The sequence below is a fragment of the Tachyglossus aculeatus genome, chromosome 5 (assembly GCF_015852505.1).
Source record: "Tachyglossus aculeatus isolate mTacAcu1 chromosome 5, mTacAcu1.pri, whole genome shotgun sequence".
Classification (NCBI taxonomy): Eukaryota; Metazoa; Chordata; class Mammalia; order Monotremata; family Tachyglossidae; genus Tachyglossus; species Tachyglossus aculeatus.
In genome coordinates, this window is record NC_052070.1 from 58,756,327 (window position 1) to 58,772,763 (window position 16,437).

The 16,437-nt window shown below is 46.7% G+C and overlaps 1 protein-coding gene across 1 annotated transcript in view; it reads right to left on the minus strand.

Moving 5' to 3' along the window:
* TMCO4 (transmembrane and coiled-coil domains 4) overlaps positions 1 to 16,437 on the minus strand; it is a 125,753-nt gene that overhangs the window by 83,829 nt on the left and 25,487 nt on the right. Inside the window, exons 5-6 of the mRNA XM_038747304.1 lie at positions 12,403 to 12,535; positions 31 to 128 (exon numbers count right to left, since the gene is read on the minus strand). Of these exons, the coding sequence (XP_038603232.1) occupies positions 31 to 128; positions 12,403 to 12,535 (231 nt within the window). The remainder of the gene's footprint in view (positions 1 to 30; positions 129 to 12,402; positions 12,536 to 16,437) is intronic.

Sequence of the window (16,437 nt, forward strand, 5' to 3'; positions counted from 1 at the left end):
CCAACTTCCAAAGCCATGAATCAACCTCACCTATTACTGTCCCACCTCCTACTGTCGCCAAACCAATCAACAGATAGCGCTTCAATCTCTTCCGCTTTTCTTTCTTTTTCCGGGCGGCCTCTGCCATTCTGGGAGAGAAGGAAGCCATCAGACTGGGGCCCAGCCCCTCGGGGCCAGCACCGCAATGCTTGAGTTCTCTCGGGACTCCCGGGTATCACGAGCGTTTCATCGTGCGGGGCAGGACCCGAGAAATAATCCGCCGATAACTGGAGACGGCCAATCACAGATTTAAATGAACCGAAGAACGAGGCAAAGTTCAGGCCAATCTACTTACCTCAAGGATCCGTCCTAACTGGAGTGCAATATAAATAATAAAAAAAAAGCACAAAAGCAATATTTACAAGGACGTACCGAGAACTGGAGGTCAAATGAAAAAGAATTTTGCTTTTTTCTTCCCCCACCCAGAAATGCTTCAAACTGCATTTCCTCTGTGCTGCTGAGAACACGTTACTCCGAAACAAATTGGGATATTAACAAGCTGCTGGGAAGGCATAACAGGTTTAGGCCGTATTACCCAACCCAAAGTCCTAAAGCCTTTATGCTGACCCCTTTATGGTAGTCCTTCAATACCTTCTTTTCTTCCCACCCATCCTTTGTCTCTGTGTTGCTTTTCCAGATACCTCCAGGCCCCCCCACCTCTCCTTTCTGTGTATCACTCCCAGATACAGAGAGGGGGAGGGCACTGGGGAAGGACTGAGCTCACGCTGCCGCAGTTGTGGAGACAAATTTTCAGTTAGGAAGTACACTCCTTCCACCCCATTCCTTTCCCCAACTTCCGAAGGGATGCTGGGCCCCCACTCCTGCTCCCAGCCCGAGCCAACTTGCGTTAGGAATTTCCCCCGTAGACTCTAAGCTCCTCAAGGGCTGGGATCGCATCTGCCGACTCTGCTGACCTGTACTTTCCCAAGTGATTAGTACAGTGCTCTGCACGCAGTAAGTGCTCAATAAATAGCCTTGATGGATTGATTCATACTACCTTTTGGGGATTTGAGAAGCAGCCCGGCACAGTGGATAGGATATGAGTCTGGGGGTCAGAAGGATCTCGGTTCTAATCCCGGCTCCGCCATTTGTCTGCTGTGTGACCTTGAGCAAGTCACTTAACTTCTCTATGTTACCTCTTTTAGACTGTGAGCCCACAGTCTTTCAGACTGTGAGTCCACTGTTGGGTAGGGACTGTCTCTATATGTTGCCAACTTGTACTTCCCAAGCGCTTAGTACAGTGCTCTGCACACAGTAAATGCTCAATAAATATGATTGATGATGATGATACCTCAGCTGTAAAAGGGGAATTGACCGGGAGTTCCAAGTGAAACGTGGACTGCGTCCAACCTGATCAGCTTGAATCTATTCCAGCATTTACTACATTGCCTGGCACATAGTGCTTAACAAATACCATAAAAAATGACCTGTTCTAACCCCAGCTCTGCCACTTGTCGGCTGTGTGACCTTGGCCAAGGCACTTAATTTCTCTATGCTTGCTACCTCATCTGTACAGTGGGAATTGACTGTGAGCCCCATGTGGGACATTGACTGTGTCCAACCTGATCAGTTTGAATCTACCCCAGGGCTTAGTATAGTGCCTGATATATAGTAAAATGCTCAACAAATATCATAAAAAAAGTTGCACATGCCTTGTTTATATCGAGATGCGATGGCCTTGGGGAGTCCCAGGAATGACAGTAGGGAAAGGGTGGCCATATTCATTCATTCATTCATTCAACGTATTTATTGAGTGCTTACTGTGTGCAGAGCACTGTACTAAGCACTTGGCAGAGTACAATAAAACAATAAAGGGACACATTCCCTGCCCACAGTCTAGAGGGGGAGAAAGACATTAAAAGAGACATTAAAAGACAAGCAGCATAGCTCAGTGGAAAGAGCATGGGCTTTGGAGTCAGAGGTCAATTGGTTCAAATCCCGGCTCCACCACTTGTCAGCTGTGGGACTTTGGGCAAGTCACTTCACTTCTCTGGGCCTCAGTTACCTCAACTGTAAAATGGGGATTAAGACTGGGAGCCCCACTTGGGACAACCTGATCACCTTGTATCCCCCCACAGCGCTTAGAACAGAGCTTTGCACATAATAAGCACTTAATAAATGCTATTATTATTATTATTATTAAAAAGCATTCAGTGCTACTCATCTTAGGAGTGTAGCCACCTTGTTTGCTGCCATGTTGGCCTTATGTTAACTATATTGTCCTCTCCCCAGCTCCTAGTACAGTGCTCTGCACACAGTAAGCGCTCAATAAATGCGATTGACTGACTGACTGACCGCTGCACACTCTTTCGTCGGGAATGCCCAGGGACGTCTCTCCCCCTCAAGCTGGTCCCCACCGACTCCCACAGACTTCAGAAACGTGCTAGCTTTTTGGCCTCCCCTTCTCCCCTCTTCCAGTAAATATGGCTGGGGTTTCTACTTGTTTCCAAAGAGGCTCCTTCAGGCTAAGAGCTGTTAACCGCATCTACCTCAGCCTTCATGCCCTAGATACTTCCAGCCGCCTACCCGCTCTCCTTGAACTAGAAATTGCCTTTAGCCATGTTTTATAGCTCTGACGTTAGCCAATTCTTCAACCTCAAAAGGGAAGCGGGACTAGGTGGGAGAACTCGTTCACCTGTCCACGTCAGGGTTTACCAGCATCTGCTGCTTCCATCCCTAAACAGAAGCTAATGACCGCAATAAAATCAACGCACCTCTCAGAAATTATAGAGAGTGCTGATTTCCAATGATTGAGATGCTGTTAAGGAGATAAGGACTAACTGCGCATCCTGGGCCATAAGTCCAAGTGTGGAACAGCACAGCGGGCCTTGGCCTAGCATTCATTCATTCATTCATTCATTCATTCATTCATTTAATCACATTACTTGAGCTTTTCTTGTACTAAGCGCTTGGGAAAGTACAATAAACTGACACATTCCCTGGGAGGTGAGCCCTCCCACCCCCTTTCTCCCTCTCTGGAGGGCAGTGTCATGCATTCCTTCACTGAATCGTACTTATTGAGTGCTTACTGTGGGCAAAGCACTGTACTAAGCGCTCAGGAGAGTACACTTTAACAACAGACACATCCCCTGTCCACAACGAGAGACAGACATTAACGTAGATAAGTAAATCAATGAATAAATGAATTACAGGTATATACATACCTGCTGTGGGGATGCGAGGGAAGATGAATGAAGGGAGCAGGAGTGGGAGGAGAGGAGAGGAGGGCTTAGTCAGGGAAGTCCTCTTGGAGGAGATGTGCCTTCACTTAGGCTTTGAAGGTGGGGGACAGCAAATTATCTGTCCGATATGAGGAAGTGTCCTAACTTAAGTACATGGTTTCCTTCCAGGAACTATTGAGATGTTTCTTTTGCCCTGGGAAAAGTAGTCATGGAGGTAGCATTGTGTCTGTTGTATTTTACTTTCCCAAATGTTGCTCTGCTCACAGTAAGTGCTCAATAAATACATAAATATGAATTTGTTTGTTTATTTATCTATTTATATTAATGTCTGTCTCCCCCTCTAGACTGTGAGCTTGTTGTGGGCAGGAATGTGTCCATTTGTTGTTGTAGTGTGCTCTCCCAAGCCCTTAGTACTTAGCATACAGTAAGTGCTCAATATATATGATTGATTGAATGAATGAATGAAATTCCATTGATTACGAACAAACACTAGGGGACTGCCGGGGCAGCTAGGGTGGCCCCTGTGCCAGCAGGTTTTTTTTTTTAATGGTATTTGTGAAGTGCTCACAATCTGTCAAACACTGTTCTAATCGCTGGGGTTAGATACAAGTTGATTAGGTTGTACACAGTTCCTGTCCCGGAGAGGGCTCACAGTCTAAGTAATAATAATAATAATAATGGCATTTATTAAGTGCTTACTATGTGCCAAGCACTGTTCTAAGTAGGAGGAAGAACACGAGAATTGAGGCCCAGAGAAGTGAAGTGACTTCCCAAGGTCACAGAGCAAGCAATCAGCAAAGGCAGGATTAGAACCCAGATCCTACTGTCAGGCCTATGCTTCTTCCCCTAGGCCATCCTGCTTCTCTGAGGTCTGTGGATATGGTCTAGCTAGCCCAAGTGGGGTTGTCCAAGTGGAGGGAAATGAACAAACATTTCTCTTTCAAATAATAATAATTATGGTATTTGTTAAGAGCTCACTATGTACCGAGCATTGTGCTAAGCACTGGGGTGGATATGAGCAAATTGGGTTGGACACAATCCCTGTCCCACAAGGGGCTCACAGTCTCGCTCCCCATTTTGCAGTTGAGGTAACTGAGGCACAGAGAAGTTAAGTGATGACCAAGGTCACACGGAAGATAAATGGCAGAGCCGGGATTGGAACCCATGACCTTCTGATTCCCAGGCCCGTGCTGTAGCCACTACACCATGCTGTTTCTCTGTTATCAATATCACTGTAGTCACCCAAACGCTGGAGAAGCTAAGCAAAATTCATTGCACCTTTGTTTTTGGGCCTTTACTTCCTTCCCCTCCCCACAGCACCTGTATATATGTTTGTACAGATTAATTACTCTTTTTATTTGACTTGTACATATTTACTATTCTATTTATTTTGTTAATGATGTGCATTTAGCTTTAATTCTATTTGTTCTGACGACTTGACACCTGTCCACATGTTTTGTTTTGTTGTCTGTCGCCCCCTTCTAGACCTTCTACATGTTGCCAACTTGTACTTCCCAAGCGCTTAGTACAGTGCTCTGCACACAGTAAGCGCTCAATAAATACGATTGAATGAATGAATGAATGCTGTTGTAACTGATCTGCCGTGACATGCAACAGTGAACAAGACTTCACGCAGGCTGGTCCCGGTTCAATCACTTGAACCAGCTCCAGTCCCACAGTGTAATGATAGTAATAACGATAATAATGCAAACCTTCTCACCGTACCTTGATCTCATCTGTCCGTCCCAAGTCCTTTCTCTGTCCTGGAACGCCCTTCCCTTTCATATCTGATTGACCACTGCTCTCCCCACCTTCAAAGCCCTACTAAAATCACATCTCCTCCGAGAAGCCTTCTCTGACTAAGCCCTCATTTCTTATATTCACCCTCCCTTCTGTGTCACCTGTACCCTTCGATCTGTACTCCTTAAGCACTTGCTATTCAGATGAAATCTCCTCCCTCCTCTCAAGTGCTACTCCAGCCATGTGTGCTTCTGACCCCATTCCCTCTCATCTTATGAAATCTCTTCCCCCTTCCCTCCTCCCCTCCTTAACTTCCATCTCCAACCACTCACACTCCACTGGTTCCTTCCCCTCTGCCTTCAAACTTGCCCACGTCTCCCCCATCCTAAAAAACCCCCTCTCTTGACTCCACCTCCCCTTCTAGTTATCACCCTGTCTCCCTCCTACCATTCCATTCCAAACTCCTTGAACAAGTCATCTACACCCGCTGCCTCGAATTCCTCAATGCCAACTCTCTCCTCGACCCTCTCCAATCTGGCTTCCATCCCCTACACTCCACTGAAACTGCCCTCTCAAAGGTCACCAATGACCTCCTTCTTGCCAAATCCAATGGCTCCTACTCTATCCTAATCCTCCTCCATCTCTTAGCTGCCTTTGACACTGTGGACCACCCCCTTTTCCTCAACACGCTATCCAACCTTGGCTTCACAGACTCCGTCCTCCCCTGGTTCTACTCTTACCTCTCTGGCCGTTCATTCTCAGTCTCCTTCGTGGGCTCCTCCTCCCCCTCCCATCCCATTCCTCAAGGGTCAGTTCTTGGTCACCTTCTGTTCTCTATCTACACTCACTCCCATGGTGAACTCATTCGCTCCCACGGCTTCAACTATCATCTCTACACTGATGACACCCAAATCTATGTCTCTGCCCCTGCTCTCTCTCCCTCCCTTCAGGCTTGGGTCTCTTCCTGGTTCAGGGCATCTCCATCTGTATGTCTGCCCTCCATCTAAAACTCAATATGTCCAAGAATGAACTCCTTATCTTCCCTCCCAAACCCTGCCCTCTCCCTGACTTTCCCATCACTGTTGACGGCACTACCATCCTTCCTGTCTCACAAGCCCACAACCTTGGTGTCATCCTCGACTCTGCTCTCTCGTTCACCCCTCACATGCAATCCGTCACCAAAACCTGCCGGTTTCACCTCCGCAACATCGCCAAGATCCGCCCTTTCCTCTCCATCCAAACCACTACCTTGCTGGTTCAATCTCTCATCCTATCCTGTCTGGACTACTGCATCAGCCTCCTCTCTGATCTCCCATCCTCCTGTCTCTCCCCACTTCAGTCTAATCACGCTGCTGCCCCGATCATCTTTGTACAGAAATGCTCTGGGCATGTTACTCCCCTCCTCAAAAATCTCCAGTGGCTGCCAGTCAACCTATGCATCAAGCAAAAACTCCTCACTCTCGGCTTAAAGGCTGTCCATCCCCTCGCCCCCGCCTACCTCACCCCGCTTCTCTCCTTCTCCAGCCCAGCCTGCACCCTCCGCTCCTCTGCCGCTAACCTCCTCACTGTACCTCATTCTTGCCTGTCCCGCCGTCGACCCCCGGCCCACGTCCTCCCTCTGGCCTGGAATGCCCTCCCTCTGCACATCCGCCAATCTAGCTCTCTTCCTCCCTTCGTAGCCCTACTGAAAGCTCACCTCCTCCAAGATGCCTTCCCAGACTGAGCCCCCTTTTTCCTCTCCTTCTCCCCATCCCCCTGCCCTACCCCCTTCCCCTCCCCACAGCACCGGTATATATGTTTGTACAGATTTATTACTCTATTTATTTTACTTGTACACATTTACTATTCTATTTATTTTGTTAATGATGTGCATCTAGCTTTATTTCTATTTATTCAGATGACTTGACACCTGTCCACATGTTTTGTTTTCTGTCTCCCCCTTCTAGACTGTGAGTCCATTGTTGGGTAGGGACCATCTCTATATGTTGCCAACTTGTACTTCTCAAGCACTTAGTACAGTGCTCCGCATACAGTAAGCGCTCAATAAATACGATTGAATGAATGAATGAATGAATATGCACCCCTCCCGCCACCCCGCAGCACTTACCAACATAACCTTGTACTGTCCCATTTCCCCAATCTGTAATTTATTTTAATGTCTGCCTTCCCCTGAAGATTGTAAGCTCTTTGCAGGCAGGGATCATGTCTACCAACTGTATTGTATTCTCCCGAGTGCTTAGTACAGTGCTCTGCACACAGTAAGTGCTCAATAAATACTACTGAATGATTGATGTACATAAATGTTTAAGGAGGGCGTGAATAAGTCTCTAGCCACTATGTCATATGGAAGGAGCATGGTGTGTAGTGTCTAGCACATAGGCCTGGGAGTCAGAAGGTCATGGGTTCTAATCCCGGCTCTGCCACTTGTCTACTGTGTGAACTTGGGCAAGTCCCTTCACTTCCCTGGGCCTCAGTTACTTCATCTGTAAAATGGGTGTTGAGATTGGGAGCCCCAGTATAGTGTCCAGCACATAGTGAGCGCTTAGCAAATACCATAATTACAATAATAATAATTATAAATAAATATGTAAGTGCTAGAGGTGATTATGGGTTGATGAGCCCTGGGGTTTTGCAAGTTAATCAGGGAAGCCTTGTTGGCAGAGGTTGGACCATTTTAAATAATGTTATTCTGCACGTATCTCCCCCTCCTCAAAAACCTCCAATGGTTGCCCATTCTTCTCTGTATCAAGCAGAAACTCCTGACAATTGTCTTTAATGCACTCAGTCCTCCCTCTCCCTCCTACTTATCTGCTCTCTTCTCCCATCACACCCCAGCTCGCACTCTTCATTCCTCTCAAGCTAACTTACCCAATGTGCCTTATTCTCCGTCTCTCCCACCACTGACCTCTTGTTCACCCTCTTGCTCTCCTGCTTAGAACTTCCTCCCGCCTCTTCACCTGACAGATTTTGTTCTCATCTTCAAAGCCATTCTGAAATCACATCTCCTCCAGGAAGCCTTCCCCCTTTGATTTTTAATATCCTGACTATATATCTTCAGATGTCACTTCTGCATTTCCCACTAGGACTTTAGTAGCACTTTGGTACCTACCTTTAAACTCTATTACTTCCTCCTAGTTGCAATTTATTTATCCATCACCCCTTGTCAGATTATCAACTCCATGATAAGTGCGTAGTACAGTGCTTTGCACACAGTAAGTGCTCAATAAATATGATTGAATGAATGACAGCTGGTAGCACATCTACCACTACTATTAATATTAATGATGACATTTATTAAGCGCTTACTATTGCAAAGCACTGTTCTAAGCATTGGGGAGGTTACAAGGTCATCAGGTTGTCCCATGGGGGGCTCACAGTCTTAATCCCCATTTTACAGATAAGGTAACTGAGGCCCAGAGAAGTTAAGTGACTTGCCCAAGGTCACACAACTGACAATTGGCAGAGCTGGGATTTGAACCCATGATCTCTGACTCCAAATCCCGTGCTCTTTTCACTGAGCCACGCTGCTCAGTGCTGCTCAGCTCATAGTAAATAGTATTGATTGATTGATTGATTGAAAAGATATCTGAAGGTGGGTGTTGGGGAGAGCTATAATCTGTCAGATTAAGCAGGGGAAGAAGTTCCAGGTTGGTAGAACAGTGTAAGCAAGGGAGTTGAAGGAGGAGAATCAAGAACCAGTTTTATCTGGAAGGTTGGCTTGAGCAGAATGAAGAAAGTAGGTTGGAAAGCAGTGGGTGAAGAGGGCTGATATTTAAGATGGGGAGATTTGTCGGAGAGTCACCACATTCATTCATTCATTTGTATTTATTAAGTGCTTACTGTGTGCAGAGCATTATACTAAGCTCTTGGGAAAGTACAATTTGACAGTAAACAGTGACAATCCCTGCCCACAACAAGCTCACAGTCTAGAGAAGTGGAAAGAGCCCGGGCTTTGGAGTCAGAGTTCATGGGTTCAAATGCCGGCTCAGCCAATAGTCAGCTGTGTGACTTTGGGCAAGTCACTTCACTTCTCTGGGCCTCAGTTACCTCATCTGTAAAATGGGGATTAAGACCGTGAGCCCCCCGTGGGACAACCTGATCACCTTGTAACCTCCCCAGCGTTTAGAACAGTGCTTTGCACATAGTATGCGCTTAATAGATGCCATCATTATTATAGAGGACCAACAGGACAAACAAATAATGGAGGTCTGTCAAATATGTACCAGGAGAAAGTTCCAGACAGGAGGGAGGGCATGAGCTGGAGGTTGGCAAAGGGGAGAATGAGGGACAGAAGGTAGGTTGGCATTTAAAGGATGAACAAGTGTGTGGGGGCTGGATTGTACAGGGAGGAGAGTGAGGATAAGTAAGAGGGAGAGAGCTGATTGAGTGAGGAGTTTCTGCTTGATGCAGAGATGGATGGGCAGGCTGGCCAGCAGTAGAAAATTATTTTGGCTGTAGAATATTTACAGACTTTGCCAAGTCCTCTGGGCCATCGGGGTGAGCAAGGTAGCTGAGGGAGCTTTAAACTATGAAAATGCAGTGACCCATAAACCAGCTGTGGCTATAATCTGACACCCCTCCCGGGCCATTAGAGAAATAGCGTGGTTTAGTGGAAAGAGCACAGGCTTGGGAGTCAGGGGACGTGGGTTCTAATCCCGGCTCCGCCACTTGTCCACTGTGTGATCTTGGGCAAGCCACTTAACATCTATGTGCCTCAGTTACCTCATCTGGAAAATGGGGATTAAAACTGTGAGATTAAATGGGTATTAAAACTTCTAGACTGTGAGCCCATTGTTGAGCTCTATATATTGTCGATTTGTACTTCCTAAGCGCTTAGTACAGTGCTCTGCACAAAGTAAGCACTCAATAAATACGATTGAATGAATGAATGAAGTGATCCCCATGTGGGACAACCTGATTACTGTGCATGGCACAGAGTAAGCGCTTAACAAATACCATAATTATTATTTGGTATCCTTGTTGGGATAAAATTTCACAACCTGAATCTCTGGGTAGATTGATTCTCGGCTCCTAAGGCCCATATGGACAGACTGATTTGAATGTTCGTTCAGTTTTCTCTGTCCATGACCCTTAGATCTTAAGCCTGTGAGCAGGAGTTGTTTCATTTATATAACTTTACAACAGTTCCTCCATGCCTAGATGGTGATGGAGCACAAATTAATGCTCTAAATAAATAATAACGGATGACATAATGTTGCTACTTAATATTACTTGACAATCATATTCATTAACAGAATTTCTGAGGAACTCGATTTATCCTCCTTCTTCCTTAGTGCTTCTGCAAGCGCCGTTTGGGATGGGGCCACCTCTGGTTCCAAAGATTTTCATTTCTAGTCATGCAGGCCAACAGCACTTTTGTCCCTCACTTAAAAAGTGAGTGAGGAATAATAATTGTGGTATTTGTTAAGCGCTTGCTTACTAGGCATCAAGCACTGTTCTAAGCACTGAGGTAGATACAGGATAATCAGGTTGGACACAGTCCCTGTCCCACATGGGGATCACAATCTAAGTAGGAGGGAGAATAGGTATAGAATCCCCCTTTTACAGAGGAGGAAACTGAGGCACAGAGAAATTAAGTGACTTACTCAAGGTCACACAGCAGGCAGGTGGCCGAGCTGAGGTTAGAATCTAGGTCCTTGATTTATCCTCCTTCTTCCTTAGTGCTTCTGCAAGCGCCGTCTGGGATGGGACCACCTCTGGTCCCAAAGATTTTCATTTCTAGTCATGCAGGCCAACAGCACTTTCGTCCCTCACTTAAAAAGTGAGTGAGGAATAATAATTGTGGTATTTGTTAAGCGCTTGCTTACTAGGCGTCAAGCACTGTTCTAAGCACTGAGGTAGATACAGGATAATCAGGTTGGACACAGTTCCTGTCCCACATGGGGCTCACAATCTAAGTGGGAGGGAGAATAGGTATAGAATCCCTTTTTTACAGAGGAGGAAACTGAGGCACAGAGAAATTAAGTGACTTACTCAAGGTCACACAGCAGGCAGGTGGCCGAGCTGAGATTAGAATCTAGGTCCTCTGACTCCCAAGCCCACACTCTTTCTACAAGGCCACTCTGCTTCCCCACTGAAGTGTCCTTGGACTGTAAAGTTTGACCTACTGCCTACCTGAAGCCCCTTCTGGATGAATAGCTCAAACAAATGATAAAGGAAAAGGTGCAAATGAAAAGGGCAAAGGTAGCAACACATAAACTCAGATTTTCAGTAGACACCGGCCCAAATCATCATCCAGTTCAGCCTCCTTGACAGTTTTTGGTCAAGGCCCAACCCCAGACCTGTTTCAAATAGCAGAGACTAATTCACGTCAGGGTTGTGACTCTCTTGTGGGAAAATAAAGTGAGAAACAGGCTTGCTGCAAAACAACACCTGTGCTCCTTTGTCAAGTTGTGAAGGGCAGGTAAGGGAAAGAAGAAGATAAGGCCAGCTACAAGATAATCAAGTTGGACATAATCCAAGTCCCACTTGGGACTCAGTCTTAATCCCCATTTTTACAGGTGAGGTACCTGAGGCGGAGAGGTGAAGTGACTTCCCCAAGGTCACCCAGCAGACAAGTGGTAGAGCCAGGATAAGAATCCAGGTCCTCTGTTTCCCTTGGGATTCTCAAGTCCTTGGGGAGGCACATTAGGGGTTAAGAGAATGCTCCTTGAGGAATGGGAAGGGAAAATTGTAAGGCAAAAGGACAGGAGTATCACAGGAGGAGCAGCAGCTGGGAACGGGAGAGAATTTCTGTAGCAATGCACCGAGTTGGTGTTTCTGATGGGTTTTTTTTATGGTATTTGTTAAGCACTTGCTATGTGCCAGGCACTGCTCTAAGCTCTAGGGTAGAAACTAGTTTGTCAGGTTGGACAACGTCTCTGTCCCACATGGGGCTCACAGTCTTACTCCCCATTTTAGATGAGGTAACTGAGGCACAGAGAAGTGAAGTGACTTGCCCAAGGTCACACAAAAGACAAGTGGTTTAGAGCCGGAATTAGAATCCAGGTTCTTCTGACTCCCAGGACTGTGCTCTATCCACTAGGCCATACTGCTTCCCATATTTTCAGTTCCCTTGGCATTGCGTGGGGTATCCCGGGACAGGGTTTGAACTACTCTAATCAGATTTCTTGGCCACAACAGGACTTGGACCATTTCAAAGTCTCCCCTGTTGAAGGGAGAGGAGTCACCACTTTAAATCACTAGAAGAGGACAGGGTTCTCTGTCCTAATTCTGAGAACTCTTTTTGTGGAGTGACCAGCTGTCTTGAAAGGACACGTACTTTTTATCCATGAGTGTCAAAACAGGTGGTTAAAAAGGGGTCGGATTTTCCTCTGTCGCCCTAAAAGCAGTATGTCTGGCAGCAGTGGCCTCGAAAGGACTTTTCAGTTTCAAAAAGCAGGCCTCACTTCCGAACTCTACTAGTCACAGGTGTTCTTACTCAGACTCTTCTTCTTTCTTTTCCTTCAGGCTTTCTAGCAGTGTTTCCTCTAAGATCTCCAGCTCCTCTGAGGGGATTCTCAGCAGCAAAGTGATGTGACTGATGAGGACCCTGGCTCGGGCATCGTAGGAACCTTATGAAAAAAAAGAAATAGCACATTGGATTAAGAATACTGTTTAACGCAAAGGCGGCACAATTTGTTCAGACTGCTAATTACTTTTCATGCCAAGACCCGCCTCCCGTATAGTGTTTGAAGCGATTGCTGTCAAGGCCCATTAATTATTAGTTGTCATTAATACGGCCATGGAAGGGACAGTTAACCACTTCCACGTACTTTTTATCCATGAGTGTCAAAACAGGTGGTTAAAAAGGGGTCAGATTTTCTTCTGTCGCCCTCAAAGCAGTATGTCTGGCAGCAGTGGCCCGAACACTAGGATTTATGGGATATCCATCCCCTCATGGCCTATTCCAGTAGAGTCTCCCTGCCTAAGCCTTGGACTTCTTCGCAGGGAAGCATTGTTAGGAAGACAACGTCTGTTTCAGTTTCAATCCTGCAGGAAATTAATTGATTAATTAATTCAATCAATCGTATTTATTGAGTGCTTACTGGGTGCAAAGCACCATGCTAAGCGCTTGGTAGCATACAACATAACAACAAACAGACACATTCCTTCTCACATCTGCTAGAATCTGCACAGGGTTACTGCCAGCACTCCCAATTCCGTTGAGAACTGTTACGGTTTCTCTCCTACCCTCCCTGTCAGTCCCTGCTTGAATCTAACTGGAATCTAAGTTCTCTATGAGCAGGGACGTTAAAGACATTCACTCATGACTTTGAGATGAAGAATTCTGCAGAATCTCTGCTATTTTCTGGGCCTAAAGGGACGAGAACGTACCAAATGAAATCCGTTCCTCTAGGAATTAACTTATGTGGATTCACCTTTCCTAAAAACACTTAAAGAGTTTTGGCAAATCCAAGGCTAAAGATGCTTCCAGCTATCTCTGCTATTTTCTGGGCCTAAAGGGACGAGAACACACCAAATGAAATCTGTTCCTCTAGGAATTAACTTATGTGGATTCACCTTTCCTAAAAACACTTTAAGAGTTTTGGCAAATCCAAGGCTAAAGATGCTTCCAACTTTCTGGAGTGCAGTTTCTGCACTATCAATAATCAACTCATGACATGTTTGGCAAGTACAAAAATCTCTACTACATTAAGTCAGGTTAGGCTTGCTAGATCTTGTTGAGAGGGATTGCTCTGTGGGGCTTTTACTGAATTTGTTTTTTAATGCCATTTTTTAAACGCTTACTATGTGCAAGGCCCTGTACTGAGTGCAGGGGTAGATGCAAGCTAATCAGGTTGGACACAGTCCAGGTCCCGTTTTCAATTGCGGTGGCTGAGGCCCAGAGAAATTAAGGGATTTGCCCAAGGTTACACAGTAGACAAGTGGCAGAGCCGGGATTAGAACCCAGGTCTTCTGATTCCCTTGGGATGCTCAGAGTCCTTGGGGAGGCACATCGCGGCTTAGTGGAAAGAGCACAGGCTTTGGGAGCCCTACATTCCTACATTCCACCGAAACTGCCCTCAGAGGTCACCAATGACCTCCTGCTTGCCAAATCCAACGGCTCCTACTCTATCCTAATCCTCCTTGACCTGTCAGCTGCCTTCGACACTATGGACCACCCCCTTCTCCTCAACATGCTATCCAACCTTGGCTTCACAGACTCTGTCCTCTCCTGGTTCTCCTCTTATCTCTCCGGTCATTCATTTTCAGTCTCTTTTGCGGGTTCCTCCTCCCCCTCCCATCCCCTTACTGTAGGGGTTCCTCAAGGATCAGTTCTTCGGCCCCTTCTGTTATCTATCTACACTCACTCCCTTGGTGAACTCATTCGTTCCCACGGCTTCAACTATCATCTCTACACTGATGACACCCAAATCTACATCTCTGCCCCTGCTCTCTCTCCCTCCCTCCAGGCTCATATCTCCTCCTGCCTTCAGGACATCTCCAACTGGATGTCTGCCCACCATCTAAAACTCAGTATGTCCAAGACTGAACTCTTTATCTTCCCTCCCAAACCCTGTCCTCTCTCTGACTTTCCCATCACTGTAGACGGCACTGCCATCCTTCCCATCTCACAAGCCCGCAAACTTGGTGTCATCCTCGACTCCGCTCTCTCGTTCACCCCACACATCCAATCCGTCACCAAAGCCTGCCGGTCTCACCTCCACAACATTGCCAAGATAGCCCTTTCCTCTCCATCCAAACCGCTTCTGTGCTGGTTCAATCTCTCATCCTATCCTGACTGGATGGATTACTGCATCAGCCTCTTCTCTGATCTCCCATCCTCCTGTCTCTCCCCACTTCAATCTATACTTCACGTTGCTGCCCGGATCATCTTTGTGCAGAAATGCTCTGGGCATGTTACTCCCCTCCTCAAAAATATCCAGTGGCTACCAGTCACCCTACGCAACAGGAAAAAACGCCTCACTTTTGGCATCAAGGCTCTCAAGGCTCACCATCCCCTCGCCCCCTCCTACCTTACCTCCCCTCTTTCCTTCTATAGCCCAGCCCGCACCCTTTGCTCCTCTGCCACTAATCTCCTCACTGTGCCTCGTTCTCCCATCCCGCCGTCGAGCCCCGGGCCACGTTCTCCCCCTGGCCTGGAATGCCCTTCCTCCGCACATCTACCAAGCTGGCTCTCTTCCTCCCTTAAAAGCCCTACTGAGAGCTCACCTCCTTAAGGAGGCCTTCCCAGACTGAGCCCCCTCCTTTCTCTCCCCCTCCACACCACCACCCTACCTCCTTCCCCTCCCCACAGCATCTGTATATACGTTTGTACAGATTTATTACTCTATTTATTTTACTTGTACATATTTACTATTCTATTTATTTTGTTTTGTTAATATATTTTGTTTTGTTGTCTGTCTGCCCCTTCTAGACCATGAGCCCATTGTTGGGGAGGGACCGTCTCTGTATGTTGCCAACTTGTACTTCCCAAGCACTTAGTACAGTGCTCTGCACACAGTAAGCGTTCACTAAATACGACTGAATGAATGAATGAGTCAGAGGTTGTGGGTTCAAATTCTGACTCTGCCACTTGTCAGCTGTGTGACTTTGGGCAAGTCACTTAACTTCTCTGTGCCTCAGTTCCCTCATCTGTAAAATGGGGATTAAGACTGTGAACGCAACGTGGGACAACCTGATCACTTTGTAATCACCCCAGCACTTTGAACAGTGCTTGACACATAGTAAGCACTTAACAAATACCATTATTATTATTATTATTAATAGAATGCTGCTTGAGGAATGGGAAGGGAAGACTGTAAGGCAAAACGACAGGAGTATCACAGAGGGAGAGGCAGTCTGAAACAGGAGAGGACCTCCAGCCAAAAGGAAGAAGGCAATTCTAAGGGCAGCTCTCAGATAAGGAGAATCTCCTGCTCATGGAAGGTCCAAATGCAAGCTTTGAGCAGATCCATGAGGAGGAGGATGGGAAAACAAGATCACACCCACCTCCAGCACACAAAACCAAGGCCAGGACTGCTCAGGAATGATCCAACATACCCTCTAGACTGTAAGCTCATGGTGGGCAGGGAACATGAGAAGGCGCATGGCCTAGTGGATAGCGCACGGCCCTGGGAGTCAGAGGGGCTTGGGTTCTAATCTCGGCTCCACCACTTGCCGCTGTGCGACGTTGGGCCAGTCACTTCACTTCTCTGGGCCTCAGTTCCTTCAACTGTACAATGGGGAATAAGACTGTAAGCACCGTGTGGGACAGGGATAGTGCCAAACCCAATTATGCTATAGCTGGCACAGCGCTTAGTACGGTGCCTGGAACACAGTATGCACTTAACAAATATTATCATTATTATTATTATTATGAGGATGTTCACCAACTCTCTTCCAAGTGCTTAGTACAGGGCCCTGGACATAGTAAGAGCTCAATGAATACTACTGATTGATTGATTTCCAGGCCCACCCTGACATAGCAGGAGAAGCAGCGTGGCTCAGTGGAAAGAGCCCGGGTTTGGGA